This window comes from Ornithodoros turicata, chromosome 2, assembly GCF_037126465.1.
Source record: "Ornithodoros turicata isolate Travis chromosome 2, ASM3712646v1, whole genome shotgun sequence".
NCBI classification, from domain to species: Eukaryota; Metazoa; Arthropoda; class Arachnida; order Ixodida; family Argasidae; genus Ornithodoros; species Ornithodoros turicata.
In genome coordinates this window covers 134612318-134632365 of record NC_088202.1, presented here as the reverse complement: position 1 = coordinate 134632365, position 20048 = coordinate 134612318, and the positions used below count along the sequence as shown (strand labels likewise).

At 45.6% G+C, this 20048-nt stretch overlaps 1 protein-coding gene across 1 annotated transcript; it reads left to right on the top strand.

Moving 5' to 3' along the window:
• The first annotated feature begins 3931 nt into the window (after positions 1–3931).
• LOC135386451 (putative ammonium transporter 3) lies at positions 3932–13888 on the top strand. Its single transcript, XM_064616356.1, has 7 exons — positions 3932–4326; positions 5396–5665; positions 7110–7181; positions 9718–9777; positions 9833–9909; positions 12768–13084; positions 13436–13888. Exons 1-7 carry the CDS (start codon positions 3932–3934, stop codon positions 13769–13771), a joined length of 1527 nt encoding a protein of 508 aa, XP_064472426.1. The 3' UTR covers positions 13772–13888.
• Positions 13889–20048: the final 6160 nt, after the last annotated feature.

Here is a 20048-nt window from a genome sequence, read left to right as displayed (position 1 = left end):
ACTACAAAATGACAAAGCAATTCTTCATCTACTCTTGAAAAAAAAAAAAAAAAAGAAATAATAAAATGAATATCTGTACAGCGCCTACCAGAACGTGGGGCGCAAAAGATTAAATGAAAAGAAAATGCCCCAAAAGTTTAAAAGCCACGAGAGATCACGAACACATGCAGGTCAGGTCTTACATCTATAATAATACAGAAAAAATACATGAAGCATGTTCTTCTCTATAAAAACCAAGTCCCTTGACAACACCTTTTTTGATGCCAAGCTACCCTTTTCCCTTTGTTTTATTACGATATGTCGACATCGTGACAGCCATTCCAGAGGCCATTTTTCCGGGACACCTCAGCAACGTTTTGATCCGGAATGTCCGTGCACCGAAATGTCCGGACCGCGGACGGGTAGGTGCAAGGCCTTGAATCAAGGTGTATATATAAACAGGTAGCGCAACTCCCATAGGCCCTTGTGTCTTCAGAGTGACGCCATGATAGAGACTGTCAGCGCCATCCATCCGTTGCACGGACTACTACGATCGTAAATAAATGACGTCAGAGGTGACGTCAGCAGTAGGAATAATAAGTAGTGCATAATTAGCCATGGCACGTTTGCGTTCGCGCACTTCGTTTGCGTTGTATTCCCTTATCCTCACCCAGGCAATAACACCAGACGAGAACACAGAAAAATAAATCATATCAGGTTTAATGAAACATATCAATTCGAAATCCATACAGTTATCACAGATTTTGACAACTTCAAACAGAAGGGCATCGTGATGACCACACAGAAATTGGGAAGGTTCACTTAAGGTCCATTTCTCACCTAGAGCTATACGTACACGTAGCGATTAGAGGTTTGTATTTATTCAAGGAGTGGCCATTATAGGCCCATTGCAACACGTTCGTTGCAAATCGTTGGTGCACAGCTGATTCCTCATAACACTCACGCTATCATGGCCACCCATCCCATGAATTTTTGTTCGCAAGGCCAGCAACAGGGGATGCATTGTATTCATCTGTTCACACGTACTAATCTTCGTCTACAGCTCCGAGATATGAAAGTCGCTTCCTGTTTAACCCAAAAAGTGTACGAACTCCGTATTACAATGCACGGACACACGGCACGGACACACGGTACGGATACAGAGATGCACGAATAAACACCCACTGTGACACATGCGCAAAGGAGCAGGACACCGAAATGTACTTGGGTGGTAGATGATTTCGTTTATGTGCACCAGTGGGGCGACAGACAATTTTTTCTGCATTGAAATTATGAATAACCTATTAGTACACACACAAGCCATGCCCATCTTGTGAAGTTTTTTTTGTTTATGATCGTACCTCTACTACCAACACCCAGGATCGCTCGCGCCTCATGATGGTAGCCTTGCCAATGGGTCTGATTTGGTATTTTCGCTTGTTTTCGCTACCAGTTTAGATATACCTTGCATTGAACAGACTGCTGAAACTAAAGGACATAGATAAGACACCTACTCTCCACCCCTATTGCACTCGACTTTCAATACATTGTGCTGCTTGGGTTTGCTCGCGACGACTAATGGCGGCCTTGGACTAATAAGGTGGCCTTAGAAGCACATTGTCTACCGCATCCAATCAATGAATAAAATTCTGAGTCACGCACAATGCGACTGGTTCTAGTATGGGCACGACAACAAGACGTCGGCGTTACCAACGGCCAACCAAAATGGCCTAATGACAAGTACTGGGGTTGGGCATCATCCGTGCCTTGCGTGGTCTTCGCGCAGAAAGCTTTAAGCCACTGCGGGCAACATTAGCTTGCATGTAGTATGACAGTATTTCGAGCATGTCGATGTTCAACAGATGGATGGCCACAGTGGTGTAATCGAATTTGCTTGAATGATTGAGGCGAACACTTGAATATTGCACAGACCTTTCGAGACGAGAAACGATTTATCCGCCGCACAGAGGACAAATTTAAAAGCTAATATTAGTGTTTCAAATGCCTAAGGTCGCGCCTGTTCGGGTTTGCGGGATTTCTTCTTTGCGTTCTTTTCATAGTTTCCTGTCCTTCTATATATCTGTGAGAATGATATAGCCACATCCAATCATTAAAAGTACCGTTATATTTCTCGTAAATATTTCACGTGACCAGAGAACGGCACACGTGTGTGTCCTGTAAGGTGAGCAATAACACCAGTCTTAAAACAGTTGTGTGATATAGTTATCACTCTTAACTTGTGGCAAGCGCGAGACGTCACTGCCAAGACCGAAAAAAAAAAGAAAAAAAAGAACATGACATGGAGAGAGGTGTTTCACTGCTCCTTTAATACCACGCCGTAACTTTTATTGCTGAATCAGTTGTCAATACAATGTTAGTCTCGGAATTGGTGGGTACACGTATTCAGAGTCTTTGAGAATTGACTCCAAAGTATAGTGCGGTTGGGTGATTTCACGCCGAATCAGGCAGGGTGGTCCGGACGACCTCTCCGACTCTTTTCGTTCAAACATATATTAAGGCCTTGTTAGTAGGAGGCATATTGGCGCTGAAAGTAGTTGAAAATAATTGGTGGTTATTTTTAATTAATCATTCGACCACTGCGCTTCCTACGAAGTTTGACGCCACGTATCTTCATAACTATTCAACATATTCAGCTGAAGTGCTCCTTTTTTGTGTGTTTTTTTTTTTTTTTTCACATATTGTCAGGGATAGTTAGCATTGCATCCTGAGTTCTGAAGATTCTAAAGGTTGCCTTTGAGAAGATAAAAAATCGCAAAGGTGCCTCATTTGTAAAATATGGTACGTTTTGAGAACCCCACTAGTTGTCTCCAATTCGTGATACCCGAAAGTAATCTACATCATTGTGTTCGTCTCGAAATGCCCTTCGTTCTCATGGTAAGTACATCGTATTGTGACTTGTTGCAACGCACCCGACAGTCTTTTTGTGAGGGGTGTCTACCGAAAATGCGTAAATTCGACAGCGCGCATCCCATATATTCCCACTCGTGACATCGTTGATATTACTCACAAACGTTCTTCATGACGACTCAAAACAGCATATCAAAAACATTTTTGCTTCAGAGATTCGAAGCAAAAGAGATCTGGAGCATCTCTGAAGTAAAACTTTTTTATGTGTTGTTTTAAGTCGTTATGAAGAACGTTTGTGATGCAGCGAGATGCAGCATAGAATGTAGCATAGTAAAGTGCCTATGATGCTACTCTGTCGTACCTCTGGCTTAATGTGGATAAAAATTTAAATGTTAGTGATCTAAGGTAACGAGATGACAGCAGTGAGAGAGACGGATCGGAAGAACAAAATACTATCCCCACGAACACCATAATGATTTAGTTTAGCAAAGAGAAGGCAATGATTAAGTGTGTTGACAGCTTTTTAAAAATCCGTGTATCTAGCGTGACTTTTTTTTTCTTCGAAATTGAATTCTCTCTGTCGAATGAGAGCAAGTGCTGGGAACTTGTTATGTCTAAAAGTGCAATGTCTTGATGAAAGACTGCACTTACTCACTGCACTTACTGCACTGTAACGAGCTACTCTCTCGTAAATGATCTCCTGCAAGACCTTGAAGAAGTGGGACAAGATAAATACTGGTATATGGTTCTTTTGTCTATTGTGTGGAATTGCCCTTGTTGAAAACAAAGGTTACATACATAGGAAAGTGATAGGGCAATTACGTGTGACATGCGCATATGCACCAGCATTACACAAGTCCCTAAATACATGGGTATTGCCATCAAGTAGGATAGAAGACCCCCTTACAAGATTCTATCTCTCATAAGTAACTCTCAAAGAAACCGTTAGAAAAAGAAAAAAAAAAAAAAGAACGCTGGCGCAGGCGCGGGATAACAACTCCGTGTGAGTTCGCTTTGTGAGATTGCTGCTCACAATTATCATGCCTTGTGAACAGTCCTGAAGATTCGGAGGGGTCACTACGCAATGAAGCTCGCGCAAAGATTTCAGGTATATCATCGCACCCAATCGCCCATACACCAAGATGCCCAGTCCCCGTTCTGGATCTTCATCCCCAGTTCTTTCTTTCCAACCGCTTCAGGCTTTGGACTCCTGGAGTCGGGCTGCGTCACGAGGAAGAACGAGGTCAACATCATGGTGAAGAACGCCGTCGACGTCGTCTTTGGAGGCCTTGGCTATTGGATGTTCGGCTACGGGTTCAGCTTCGGAACAGATGCCGGAACCAACGGTTTCATTGCTTTCGGCAAGTTCTTCCTGGACAGTGACGAAGAGGACATGGGAGTGGTATTCGCTACCTACATCTTCCAGCTGTCGTTCGCAACAACAGCCACGACGATCGTCTCTGGGGCCATGGCTGAGAGGTGTGTATCTAAAAATATCGCAGGGGTGCACAACTGTATACCCCTCCTTAGAAAATAGCTGACCGGATGAAGGCAATGCGTTCGGGACAGGACCTGGCCCCACGCCATTGCAAACATGAACGTATACGCGTGATAAAAAAAAACAAAAAAAAAACGACGGTGTCCGTTTGGAAACAGCGCATTTGCTGTTTAGTATTGTGACGCCTTTAGGTCTCATTAATTAGTTTTGTCCAATATTCTTACCCTTGAACAGGTACACTCTAAATCTTTTCACACCTTTAAAGGTGTAATAGCGTGCTTGGCGCACGCCTTTTTAGGTGTAATTTTTGTAACACCATAATGGAGCACGGTTTCGCACAAATTTTCTTTACTCGAGTGTTGTCTGTCCTCCAAAAATTCAGTCTTGCAACATCTCAACATTGTTCAACAGTACTGTAGACACTTGCGCGCGCTCCATTATCGATAGCGATGCATATATGCATTAGCTCATACCTACAATATCCAAGACATAATGAAAGCAAGATTTGCACTGACACTTGATCTTTACTAATGCTTTCCAAATTTTGTAAAATACCACCCTGGAGATGCAATGTTACGCCACCAGGTTGAATGTTCATAGCGCACACCTTTAAAGGTGTGAAAAAGTTTACAGTGTAGTCTTGCGAACGTGGCCTCGTAGTGCTCGCCGTTCACAACGAAGTGAGGACTCACTCAGTTGATGCGATGCAGTAAGAATTTGCAGGAATAAGCTATTACGTCGTGTTAGAAACACTTTGCAAGGTACATCAGCAAAATACTCTTGCCAAATGATATTACGCTGGCCTGGACATGTCGGCCAGCGCCAAAACAGAACAAAAAGAAACAAGGTCAAATGACATTAAAATGACGTTGCCCCTGACGTGGGACCAGGACAAGACGGCGATTTTGCAACCAGCGACCTCTTGAGGGTGGTTACGAAGATGAGGACGTACGGCATGCCTTCGAAAAATATAGCTAGTCTTCATCTCTTCAAGGATGTTCTCGATCGTATCCCCGTTCACAAATCATGCGTGCCTTTGATGTATTCCAGGTGCAACTTTGTGGCATACTGCGTGTTCTCCTTCCTGAACACGGTGGTGTTCTGTCTACCCGCTGGTTGGGTCTGGGGCGAGCACGGCTTCCTCAACAACTTACGGGTCGTCGACATCGCGGGTTGTGCAGCCGTACATCTTGTTGGAGGGACGTCTTCTTTGGTGGCTGCAGTGATGCTGAAGCCAAGGAGAGGCAGATACGATCATGGAACGGAACCTCCCCCAATGGGTTCTCCGACGAATGCACTTGTCGGCATGTTTATGCTCTGGTTAGTTAGCAGAATGTACTTTCAAAAAGCTGGGAGCCGTGAAGAAATCGCACGCTGTATTTCATGTCCAGAATGTTGATTTCTCGCAAGAGCGAAACATGGAAGTTAAATGAGGATTTAGTATCTTTTTCCTTTAGTTGCCTTTAGTTTTCCTTGCCTTGTTGCCTTTAGTTAGTGCCCTTAGTTTTCCTTTAGTTAGTTTAGTTTAGTCCTCATTGAAGAGTGGCACAAGTATTAAGAAATATATATGCATTTGGGGAAGAATAAGATGGAGTGAGCGTAATTTGAATGGTAATCTGAATGGCAGCTTGACATTCATTTACATGCGTTGTCAGTAGAATTTATGTGCGTAAGTGTGGACTACAGTAAGCGCAGTGTTGTACCCGTTACCGCAACAGTTACTTAAAAACAGTAACGCGATACTTTGGGCGATACTTTTGTTTGAAATACAGAGGTGACACAACATAGAAATATCGCTTACGTGAGCAGTTTTGCAGTGAAACGACAGCATATTTCATATGTAGCTCGAAAACGTTACGCATAACTTTTATCAATAGCTGGTTCTTGAAATCGTCTTCTGCCATCCTTGCAAGCCGCGCTCTCTCCGGCAGCTGACAGAGGCCGGTGTGACAGTTACGTTAGTGTCGGGCCCACACATACCATGGAGTCCAATGACCAAGGAATCCTATCCGAAGTTAACAGTGCCACAGTATATGTGAGCGTGACTCAGTGCGGCACGGCAGCTTAGCAGTGGAATTCAGAGCGCACTGTCAAAGACTTGACCTCTGTTCTTTGACCTCAACTCTTTTGTTGGACACAGCGTGGTTATTTCCTTCCCTTTCAAAGAAAAACGATGAACACGTGATTGGTATAATTTCATAATTCCGGTTACTGAGCACGTAGGCGTGTCCACAAGCTTCTTGTCGAGGGCTAGGCGGGCCATTGATGAATAAGAGTGACAAATATGGTCGGTGAAGAAAGGGTGGGGCACTAAAAAGTATCGGAATCGGTAACGATACAGAGATCGCGTTACCACAAATTTGTAACGAAAATACATTTCCGATACCGACTTCCGATAACGAAAAAGTATCGATTACTGTAACGGCGATACGTACAACACTGAGTAAGCGTCACTCCCGCTGGGTTTCTGAAGACTTTTGCATCGAGATTCCCCAGTTACCAGGTCATCCTTCACCACAATATTGACTTGAGCTGAAACTTTTCTTTGCCTGAGGGAGTCAACAACCCTGGGTGGCGATGCTCGATACAGCAGCACCTGAAATAGGAGCGGAAATGAAGCTACGATCAAGAACGGGGAGGGGGTTAGATGACGTGTTCGTATTTCATTTATCCAAGCTTGCTTTATTGGCATGGTTCCTGCCATGTGCGCATGCGCTACACCGAGAGAAATTGCTCGCGGTAACCGCTTTGATACTTGTTTCAGGTGGGGTTGGCTAGGTTTCAACTGCGGAAGTACATTCGGTGTTTCCGGCCATAAATGGAAGTACGCCGCCAGGTGAGGTAATTTATTCATCACTATTCCTCATTTATGCATCGAAGGGTGTGACTTTCATTAGCAAGCTGCTCTTGAATGATGCCATAAAGACGCCGGTTAACGCCGGTGATGTCCCACAATCAAACAACATTCGCATAACGATCGCATGCGAGATACACAAGCCCAACGACTGACCCGTCACGCTCGCCCGTTATTTTACATACCCGTTCGGCTGATCTTTCTCTCTTTCTTTCTTTCTTTCTCCTCGATTGTAATAAATATGGTAATATACCCCCCGCACACACACACACACACACGTTAGTTGACTAATTTTCTGGTCTGCGGCAGACATCATGGCGATGTCTTGGTAGCTCACAACTGTAGTTTGCTGCGAGCTCGGCCATGAACAGCGATATCAAGTAAACATCCTATTTCAAGTCTTAGCAACAACGAACAGTGACAATACATGACATTACATGGAGGCAGAAAGAACAGAAGTGAATAAATTCCCAGACAGAAGATTTTGTGCAACAATATTCCCATATCGACCATTCACGTCTTGATCCTGGGCTCGATTCCCAAGGAAACCAGTCGATCCTGAGTAGTACCTAAGTTTTAAGTAATTGTAACTGTAACTAACGTTTTGCAATAACTACTTACTTTCTACAACAGTAACTTGTTACTGCTAGTTACTACACTCTTAGAAATGAACTTCACCACATAGCACGGTCGTAGCCAACCATCATCCCGAATGACAACGTTCTCGCTCCTGATTTGCTAAAAATGGGAGGAGGAGCCTATTTTATGTCCATTATGCACGGCACAAAATAGGCTCCTCCTCCCGTTTTCAACAAATCTATGGCGAGAACGTTGTCATTCGGGGTGATGGTTGGCTAGGAGCGTGCTATGTGGTGAAGTTCATTTTTAAGAGTGTAGTTACTGCTTTCGGTTAAAGTAACCGTAAAATGTAACTAAGTTACTCAGGCATTGCAATATTTTAAACGCGTCACTCCCCTTGTGAAATGTTGTCGAGGCTTCAAATGCCCTGCCGTTCTTCCCAAGCAGGAATTCCACGAACTTTCCAATCTCATACGTAGCAAACATGGTAACCAAGATGACCTCTAAGGGCTAGTTCCCACATACAGCATTTTTCTAAACCACCCCATTTCTAAAGCTATATTCAAGCTGTTCGATAATGGTCCGTTATTAAGGTGAGAAAACGGATACACCTGTGCCAGTCTTGGCTTTGACCAGTCTATCGTGGGTCCTCGGTGTGGCCATACACAAAGAAGGAAGAAGTAACAATAAACTGTAGCATAAATTATACTCAAAGTGAACATTACATTCTAAAAAGGTATGTAAATGCATTGGGCAATATGCCATAGTCATTTTACAGAATGCTGTAAATAAACTGACATTTTGACGGCCTCTCGTGCGAAGCGAAAACGAAATGCCCAAGCCACGAGAGCGTGCCTCGCCCAGACATCATTCCGTGCAAGGCGTTCTAGATCGCGCTTAGGCTTGGAGCCTCATGCAGCTCGCTGCCTCAGCGGCTTAGAGCCTCACTGGCACAGTCTACGACCTGCAGTTCTACTCATCAGCTCACCGATGGCAGAACCCTGTGAAGCGACAGCTACTCCACAAGGAGACCCTGAGACCCGCGACCTGGGAGACCTCGAGGCGCCTGGAAAGGACGAGAAGGGCGATGTGGTCGACACCGGAGATGGCGTCGCCCAGCCGCACATCGAAGGCGTCGGCTATCAAACGCGAAAGAAGGCTCATGACGGCCAGCCGGTTGACGTCCAGGAAGCGGCCGAGGACGCGCAAGAGGTTCCTGTTGTCCTGGCACCGGGCTCTCCTGCTCTAGCGAAGGAACCTGAAGCCGCCCAGGAGGTCAACGAGGTGTCAGCGGGGACTGAGGAATCCGGTGAGATTGAGTCGTCTGAAGACGATGCAGACGACGATAGTTCGGAATACTCCGAAGAGCCGTCCGAAAGTGATGACAGTGAAGCAGCTTACTCAGACGAGCAACCTGCCACGTGAAGTTCGAAGCTCCTTGCCCGAGGTCTAATGAACAGTCGGAATTCTTGATTGTCTCGATTAAGCCCAAATAAAATCCTCTCAGGTGCGGGATTTGTGTTGCGCTTCTTTCGTGCACATCGTGGCCAAGTTATAGAATATGCTGGTTGGTATAAGAGCATGTGTCTCGCGCAAAGCGCCCTGTAAACGTGCATTGGCTCAATGTGCAAACTCGTCGCTCCTAGGGTTCCTTGAGATGGACGTCGGTGACTGCAATGGAACGCAGCTCTTCTTGCGTGTGCAAATAGAGGATAGCGATGAAATAATTTCTCTCATGGATGCAACTACCTAGGACGACTGCTTTGTGGGCTCAGTTTTCCAGCAGCTTTTTTGGCTGTACATAGCTTTTCTGCTTTATTTACAGCATGAGAAAGTCCAACACCTTCGTACATGGAATGTCAATACTACTGTGTGCTTTCATTGCATTAACACAAACTATGCGCTGCTCTCCATTAGATAACGATGTATCTCATTTCAGATCCGCCATAGTGACAATAAATTCTTCTGTAGGCGGAGGGATCACTGCATTAATAGTCAGGTAGGACTAACACCAACGTGATCGATTGTTCTGGTCACGGCACTTCCTCTTCCAGTTACTTCGCAAACAGAAAAAAGTTTTCAGTCATTCGACTCATCAACGGCATTTTGGCATCCCTAGTAGCAATCACAGGTACGGTATGATTTTAACACCATAGAGCACAAGAGATCAAATTTGAGGAACATGATACGATCCGAAGTCTCTGTCCATATTTTTCTACATCTTTCTTGCAAGGAAACATGAACTCAGCAGGATATAACAGTAAGGCGTCAACGACTATCAGAATTTATCAACGGCGGGGCAACCGTGTCGTTATCGCCACCTGATTCCTGCGCCTGAAGAAACAGATGGCATTTCATTTTGTTTCAGATAAAAATACATTTGTGTGCACAGAATGCCACCTCCTTTTTTGATAGCATTCATGAACGCTCGCTTCGCGATGACATCGTTCGTAGCTGAGCTGAAATGTCATCTTCGTCTTCTCTCCCTATTATTTTTTTCACCAACATCCAACATCAACCTCGTCTTTTTCTTCTTTTTTAGCACTCGGATGAAATCAAAACCTCGTCTTTTTCTTCTTTTTTAGCACTCGGATGAAATCAAAACCTCATCTTTTTCTCACTCAGCGTTATATTGGCCAAGATCGCCACACTAGCCAGAATAGAAAACAATCAGGCAAGGCTGCGTTGGAGACAAATTGGAAACACTAAATTTGCGACCTGCAACATGCCGACGACTCTCTTACGTAAACTTCGGTGTGAAACAGACAAGAAACAAGTGGGTTGAGGCGGGGTGGTTGGTTGAAGTACATACCCGAGTGGGAGTGCAGCGAGGGACGCGGTCAAGAGGGTTAAGCATAAACGACAGGAGACCTGCAGACTCGCAACTATAGCAGAAGATTAATGGAAGGAGAGAAGTATGTACATTACGCAAGGCCAACAACCTGGAACTAAGCTGAAAAAAGATTTCCTTGCTTGTTAAGATTATACACGTAGAGATGCCTTTTGTTATCGCTCCACGTGCTACTACTGTGTTGCAATAGACCACTACCAGAGGGACGTCATCATGACGTTGGTAGACAGACTGAAACCGAAACAAATCGGAAGGGGAGGGCTGGGTTCGCTGCTTCCTATTGAAAGAAAAGTAGGACTGGAGGTCGCGTCCCTGACCACCGTAATACCCTCAAGACCGTGGCTTTCGGGCGCGGCCTTATTCGCCTCTAGCGTAGCGTAGCTTCGAGCGTAGTTCAAGTCTACCAAACTGGTGACGCTGTCGAACGGTATGACGTCATTTGTTTACAAACAGGGAGAGATGTATTGGTTGTTGGCCTTGTGTAATGTATATATTTGTCTCCTTCCATTAAACTTCTGGTGGTTGCGAGTCCACGTGTCTCCTGTCGTTTATGTTTTATCCGTCTTGTCCGCGTCCCTTGCTGCAGTACCACTCGAGTATATATAGACAAGAAGTCGCTAATCCCAGGGGGGGGGGGATATGTTTACTAAAAATCCCAGGGATCATCGACTGGATTGGATCTATACATACAGCAGAACCGTACACGAGGGAAACCCCAGATTAGATAGTTAGAAAAAATATTAGTGAGAAATTGGCAAGGCTATCAAGTGGCTTCTCCTGTACTCCAACTCCCACACAGCTGTTGTCACCCATGGTTATAGACCGCTATCACTCGCTATCATTATCATCGCTATCACCGTCACATCTTCAGATGTGTCGGGTGTACGCCTCTCAGAGCAATACCCGATTTCCACACAGACGGATGTGAATGTTTCGACTTGTATCGAGCAGGGGAAGTACACTCCTGACAATGACAGTTCCCCTGCTGTCGTTACCAGGGGCGGCGCAACGTCCTGAATTCAGCGGGACCCCAGATCCCAACGGGCGCCCACTTTCCGTCCCCCTCAGCCACCACCAATCACGCAGGGGCCCCACAAAGGCAAAGGAAAGGGGTTACTGCGTTTTATTCGCACAAATTCAGGGGGTCTACAGTAACCCCTGTAGCCCCCCCCCCCTTTTTTTTCCGCCGTCCCTGGTCGTTACTATCATCGATTGACGACGTAGAAGCACTCTTTCACCCAGGTTGACCGAACCGTTAGCACATAGGTTTGAGGAGGTCGAGAGTTAATTTCCGCAGTTGCAGCAGAAGAAACAGAGAAACGGTACAGGCTGCATCCGAGAATTCTCTTGGGACGCGCAGTGCCGTCAGCGGCGATCGTCTGCGAGATTGAAGTCGGCTAATAATCCTTGGGGAACCCACGCCTGTGCAAACGGCGAAAGTCATTCGTCGCGCCGCAATAACGTCTGGCGCGGTAAATCAATGTTTGTCCGAGTGGACGCGTGGAACTGATGGATAACGATGGTTTGCATGACAGGGTGACTCGATAATACACACAAAAAGGGGTAACAGAAAGGTTACAGTCTCTAACCAGTACTAAGGCATGTCCTAGCGCCTATCACAGACATTATGTAGTGCCGGACTCCCCTGATTATAGGCGTGGGTTCACGTATCGATCGTTTACTCATTCTAGTAGATGGTACGTATAAAGAGAAGTGAAACGCTCTCTATTCTTCAGTACCTTTGCTTTTTATTGTCAATGTCATATGACTTGCGATTGAATCATATGTAGATGATGTACCAGACAACAACATACTGGGAAACGGACCACACTTCTTGTTCTGCTTTTAACATGCTCTTTCTGCTTCCTCTTCCTTGCAAATATATCCTCGAGACAGCTTTGCGAAAACGGGACGGGGAGAGCCAGTTATGAGCGCTATAGACATGCTGCTCCGACGATTGCTCTGGGTTTTAGGTTCTCGAGCTGTTCGTAGCGCATAGCCGAACAAATAATGCGCTGTTGTCAAGGGTATACTTTAAGTCAGCGTAGTAGTAGTGTCATGGTATAGTAGAATGACCTAACACTGTAGATGCTACCCTCCGTAGTACTGATATGACCTTTTAATGTGCCTCCATGCAGCGGGTTGCGCTTTATACCACCCATGGGAAGCCCTGGTCGTGGGCGCTGTCGGCTCACTTCTGGCCAACGGTGCCATGCCACTGCTGGATCACCTCAGGGTTGATGACCCCGTGGGAGCTATAGCAGTGCACGGGGTCAGTTCTGTGTGGGGTATGCTCGCCGTGGGTTTGTTCGTCGAGAGTGACACCCTCCTGTGCCTCAGCAAAAACGGTGCCGGTGTCTTTCGCGGAGGAGGCGGCAGACTACTGGGGGTGCAGTCTCTCGCTGTCATCACAATTTCATCGTGGAGTTGCGTTTCTACGTTCGCAATTCTGTGGGTAAGTGTTCAATGCAAATATGCGATAAGGGGCGCTGTTTGAAGAACAGTGAATTCGTGAAAAAGGGTTTCTAACCATGACGCTTCTGTTGCTATGCACTACATCTTACTTGACAGGAAGAATGTGCTCATAATACTTCGTTGCGCTGCCGTACCCCACATTAGATGAACAACAGTGAAGTTCCATTCGGAATAACGAATTAATTTTTGAGAAATTTAAAAGCAACGCGTTACGATAAGTCGCATAGAACAAAATGCTAGTTTGTGCAGCGAGTTCCTATCAGGTAGACGTGCAACATTCTTGCAGACACCACCCTTGACGTCGTGACCTCCTCTACCTTCCTTCTTCCAGTCTATCAACCGATTCATTCCCATACGCATGAGCCCCGAGGAAGAAATGGTTGGAGCAGACTTTGTGGAACACGGTATCCAGTACTTCCAAGGGACCAGCGAATGTGCCGTCCTGGAGTCCAACAAGACGAACACCGACATCGCTACGCTTAGCAATGGCAAGATGGCTGTCAACATGACCATACTGTCCGTCTCGCACGACGAGAGAAGAGCAACAATCTCGACCCAGACCGAGGCTTGTCCCCAAGGTCACATCTTAACACCGAGGCGGCTCGTTGGAGCTCCGGTGGACCGTCCAGAACTCAGAGACGCCTGGCCAGAGAGGCCAAACACGTAGCATTACAAATGCCGTGCTCTAATAAAATGATCTTTTTTTTTTGCAGTCGATCTAGGAAGTGCTTAACAATTTCCGCGCGTTTTGGAACGGAACGGTTCCGACGTTGTTCTGTAAGATATTCGGAGAAAATAAAATATTGTCAGATTCATTTTTCGAAGAAACGAAGAATGCACATATTTGCTGCTTTAATATGTAACGACCAGGCTCTCAAGAATTTGCACTTGGTCAGCGTCATGGGATTACTGAACTATCCTGTATACTGTTTCGACGCGTGGCGTAGTAGCAGGCCGAAGAAGAGCCTGCGAGGAAAAGGTGAAGACGTACGGGTTTATTCACATAAGGACATAGGAATCAGAGGGATGAGCCAACGCCATGTAAAGCCCTTGGCTCGCAAATATGGCATGGTTCTCATGCACAGCAGAGTTTGGCGCATTTCATCTCCAGCCCGCGGCGGACAATTGATCTCGGACGACAAAGGTACCTTCGCATTCTCAAAGTTGCTCAGAGTCGCTGCAGCGCGTCCCTGTGCCCTCATATATGTGCTGGCTTGGCCAACGTCGTGTCCTTCGGTATGGCGCCCAATTATAACAGTACGAATTCCAAAACATCTAACAAAAAAAACAACTAACCGCGAAACCCAAACTGCAAGCGAATTTTTAGTATTGTCTTGCTCTTCGGTTGGCAGACCTCCTCCGTGCTGCGCTCCCTTTGTGGAGTTTGTCGTTTCTTTATTATTTCTGTCGGCGTTTCCCAGGTAGAAACTGAAATCCTAAGTGCATCCATTTGAGAACCAAAACCGTAATAAGTGGATCCTTTTGAGAGTAAAGTGGTTCCACTTGGCTGGAAAACGGTTTCAAACTTGTTCTAACCATGCTCCGCTTGCGTGCCAAGAGATTTTCATGCAGGAGCAAAGTGGTTGCATTTCACCTGTAAGTGGCTTTCATCTGTTTCCAACTAAGGTCCAACTCACTGGCAGTTGGTTTTCATTTATATCAGTGTGGTAGTTCCACTTCTCTGGCAAATGGACTTGTCCCAGCTCCACTGTAACTTCAACTACGTGCGCTAGAGACCTGGGAATCTCGACCAGGATGAATTGAAAACGCTATGCATTGTTTGTGCATACTGATGCCCGGGTGGTACATGCAGCGTCTATGCAAGGACAATTGTAATCTTAATTTACTTTTTATAACATATCAATCGCCTATGACCCTTATCTTTTACATTTATTATCTTTTTTGTTATTTTGTTTGTATTATTTCGTGTTTTTGTTATTATTTGTTATTTTTGCACAGGTGAATATATCAGAAATAATCGCGCACAGTACTGAAATCTGAAAGCCTTCGTGATTTTCACTTGAATTTGAAACCGAAATTTTACTGGCTTGTCGTCGGGTCGCAGGCTGGTAAATTACCGTTTCCTCCTCTCCTTCAACTCTTCAGAACGTGTAAAAATGTGAAAGTTATTGAAACTGCGTCGTGAGGCGCTATACCACGTATAGTATCTCGTCTTACAACATTTTGCACCAGCTAAATCGTGAGAAACTATATACAAGCGACGCATATAGTACTGTAATTATATCAGCTAGGTGAGTAGTAGTGATTTGATAATTACGAGGGCGTGCTAAAAAGTTCTCGTCCGACCAATCTTCCAGATACATGAACGCGATCCCGCAGCTGCAGAAGCAGCGCTGGTCTTTAAAATTCGTTTATTTAACATGTAAAAACTTTGCGTATGAAAAAAAAAAAACAAGCATAGATTGTTGACCGATGCCGAACATAGTGGTGTCTGTTTCATACATGGGTTTCTGGATGCGGCTGTCCCTTTAAAGGGACTATCGCATCCGGAAAGGTGTGTATGAGACCGATACGGTAATGTTCGTCATGGTTCCACAATCTACTTGGCCACGTTTCTCTTCCGAAAACGGCGTATTTATTAAATAAACGGGTTTTAAAGATTCACACTCCCTCTGCAGCTAAACCAGAATGACGTAAGCCGGGCACACGAATGGGAGCGCAGCGCAGGTGAAGGTCTCCGAGGTCGTCTGCTTCGCCTTCGCGCCGCAACATACTAAGTGAAAAGACCTCGGTGAAGGCGCCGACTTTCGCTTACCAGTGTGAGTGCTGACTTGACCATGTTCCGTGGAATACGGTGTTACGCTCCTGGCTGTACAGATCCCGACAAAAGTCTACGGAACACCACAGCGACGTATTTCTTGATCGGAGCGACACCCTAGCAGCGAACGGTAGTGGGCACACTTACTCAGAGGTGCATGGAGTACCCTGTCACCGGTTTGTAAGTCTATCTGCTTCCGTTTGCAGCTACGGTATCGCTGCGATGGCTATAAACGCCACTGCGGTGTTCCGCAAACTTTTGTCGGAAACTGTACAAACACGTACGACGCTAACCAGAAACAGCATGCCACGAGCCGATCTCAGAACACTCCGCGACCTGCGGTCGCCATCACTCCCGCCCGGCGGTCGGACGCCAAGGTCTCTGCCGCTCCCTGATTGGCCTTGTTCGCGACAAAGGGCGCACATTGATTCGCCTTGTCCAAGTGACGTTCCCAGAGAGGGAATTCTGTAATGCTTTCAACATCCGTCGTCTGCTCTAGCCATGCATTGCATCAAATTGCGCAGAAAACACTCCACTAATTCGCGTCGGGTTTTCGGCGTCATTGTCGGTGACGAACGTTAAGTAAAATGACACTGTATAGTTTCGGAATCAACCGCGACGAATGCGATAGCCCCTTTAAAAAAAAAAGCAGCGCGAGAAGCGATGGAAAAGCTGTCTCCTTTTGCAGGACAATGCATCGGCTCACAAAGCAGGGAAGACGATTCAGGTTCTGAAGGACTTGCGATTTGAATGCGGTGTACATCCGCCGCACTACCCGGATCTTGCCCCATCGGACTGTTTTTCGTTTTCAAGCCTGAAAAAAAGGTTTGGAAGGAGAGAGATTCTTGGACGACTAGGAGGTGATACGAGCAGACGAAACAGGTATTTAAGCAGCTATTTCGGATATTTAACTTCCAGTTGGCTTAAAAGATACCACGTAGATAGGGCAAACTGTATAATGAGGTAAAATGATTGTTTTCAATTCATGGTATGCTTTGTCATAAATTCTAGTAAGATTGCGTCACTGGAGAGCTGCTGTAGCAACAACGATCACAGGTGGGAGGTAAGGGCTGCCGTTAATAGAACATTTGTCAATCTTTCAACGATATTAAATGAGCCATAATACGAGTGAGACGGCAGGCGATAAAGAGGGGGATCCAGTTGGCAGCTGTCCGTCGAACTTATAGGGGTTGGGACACCTTCATAGATGTGGTTCTACGTCTTGTGCGCATTGTGCTACATACCAGAATACTGAGGAAAAAATAATTATTCTTCTACGTGGCGTACTTAGCGAGATACAAGTCCTCGAACACATTCCCGAGCACAGCGCAGACGTCACAGAGCTCAGAGCTGCGTCCATTCCCATTGGTAGCCGTAAGCACGTGACTTCTCGTGCGCTGCCTCACTGGCGGCGGCGAGGGCTGTGATGTCAGAGCTGCAGGAGTTTCGGTGTTCGCGGTGCCCGTTTTCTCCGCTTCGATTACCCGCTTCTCTGTGAAACTTTCAATGCAGGTTCACATCGGTATAGAAAGAACCGTCTCTTACGTTTATCTGGGATAACGTGGGTTGTGATGTCGCAACCCCTTAAGACATGCGTGCATCAGGTTCAATTAAGGCAATATAATAACGTATTGCTTTTTATTGCCAGAGGTTGCCCTGTAGAACATGTAAGATATGCGTACATTTTATACATGCATATTTTTTTAAGGATCGTACTAGCTTACGCTACGATCCGTATGGTCTCACAATCTGTATACAGGGTGGCCCACCAACCATGATAGAAATTCATAATAAAAAACGTAGGCCCCGGAAAGACATGCGGTCAAGGGATTTTTTTCTGCCAATAACTTTTGCCACATATTGGTAACATTTTTATTTCATTTCAATTGACGGAAAGTTAATTTCTTGAATTGAACTCTGAAATTTCCCGAGGCAACCTAACGTTTTCTTTGCGGAAATGGGTTCCCCGTGGTCATTTTACTCAGTATAGCACATAATCCCACTCGTAATGCAATGGCAATTGCCGAAATAAATTCACCGAAAATTCGTGGAAATGAGCTCTTGGCTCCGCCTCTTTTTTGACGGCTCGTAGTTTGGAGCGCAAAGCTGCGAAGAAAGGAGGTTACATTGACACGCCACACGAGGGGGGAAAGGGTTACAAGCCGTCGGGTGACCTCATTTTTGGTAAGATAGCTCTGATTCCCGCACTCACCGCGCGTGTTTGTTCCGTGGGTAAGGCTTGTAACCCCTTCCCCCCTCGTGTGGCGTGTCAATGTAACCTCCTTTCTTCGCAGCTTTGCGCTCAAACTACGAGGCGTCAAAAGGGAGGCGGAGCCAAGGGCTCATTTCCACGGCGAATTTATTTCCGTAATTGCTATTGCATTACGAGTGGGATTATGTGCTATACTGAGTAAAATGACCACGGAGAACCCATTTTCGCAAAGAAAACATTAGGTTGCCTTGGGAAATCTCAGAGTTCAATTCAAGAAATTAACTTTCCGTCAATTGAAATGAAATAAAAATGTTACCTATATGTGGCAAAAGTTATTTGCGAAAAAAAAATCCCTTGACCGAATCTCCGAACCAGCGCAGCAAGTTGCACAGAACTCCTTTTCTTTGGTGATAATAGCCACTGGTAAGGAGTCTCCAGGTCGGCTGATAGCGTCGCCCTTTTCTTCCCAGAGGGCATCACAGTTGGGGCAGTAGCTTGATTGGAGGAAGTCGTTATGACACCGCCTGAAGAGCTGTCGCTATCCCCGGTGGTGCAAAGTCCGTAGGTCCAAGCTTCCGTACTGGCGGAAGTACCGCTCTATCTGCCCCCGTCTTCACCCGGAGGTGTTCTATCGGCGCGCGACTTCTGGCACATCTAAACCAAACTTGACTGGTGTTATACTAATCACGTGTACCTCGTATAGCTAAGCTGAGCTAGAGAGCTCCATGTCTAATGACACCATGGGCTAGATTTTGAACTTTTCGCTATCCCGTAACGCTTGCTAAACACTCGTGCTTCCCGATTGACGGCCAATGCGCATGACGGAATGAACGCGCAAATTTTGAAAAATAGCTATAACGATCGCTATGTGTACATCAAGATTGAGGCCCATGTCGTATGGCGATTCATAAAAACGCCATGCGGCAGTGGAACCCTGCCACAAAAGAACAATAAATGACTTTCTCTTTGGGACTTGGATGACAGGAACTTAATGAATTCGAAAAATCAGGATCCATCAGGATCGGCTATCAGGGAGGCTGACCGCTCAGTTAAACAACGACCGTCGTGACGATGCCCACTTGAGTGCGGCCAACAACGGAAAGCTACTTCGATCCCCCCCCCCCCCCCTAAACAATGACCACCACCACTACTACCGTGCCGACTTCGCGTGAGTTGTAGGCCACGAAAAAAGCCAAGTAAAATTTTTAGACACGATAGTGCCACGGTGAAAATGCGAGTGGTAGTGCAGCCCCTTTATATACAGGGTGATTCACGAACAATGTCATTTGAGGTTTATAAGAAAACGGTAAAACGGGAAAATATGCGGTCAACGGCTTCCGTGCGACAATTAAGTTTGCCATCTTCAAAAAATACTTTTGTGGAACTTCAGTTGCAATAAATTGAAATTTCTGTATTGAACTTAGAAATTTGCCTAGTCAATATAAGTTTTTTTTTACAGAATACACCGGAAGCCGAAATCGCTAATGCTACAGCGAATGCGAAAAAAAAAAAAAGAACACATACAATTGTGAAAATCGGCTTTTTCCGACACGCCCTGCACCAATGGGAATCCATGTAGTTTCAGATTACTATCGCGATGTCTCTCCCTTTCCCTTTCCTTTTTTTTTTTTTTTTTTTTGCAGTGTTCTGTCTATAATCTGGGCAGGCGCATGTCCTCCTCTCATCGCATCTTTGCGGCAGATTTAGTGCGCCGATTAAATACGCGCGTCAGCAAAAAACGATTTACACAATGTCTTTTTCTCCTTGTTTTTGCACTCGCCGTAGCACTAGAGATTTCGGCTTCCGGTGTATTCGACTAAGTTCGCCACGGGCTTCCCAACCCTGTAAAAAAAAAAAAAAAAAGAAAGAAAACGCTATGTTGACTAGGCGAATTTCAGAGTTCAATTCAGAAATTTCAATTTATTGCAATTGAAATTGCACAAAAATATTTTT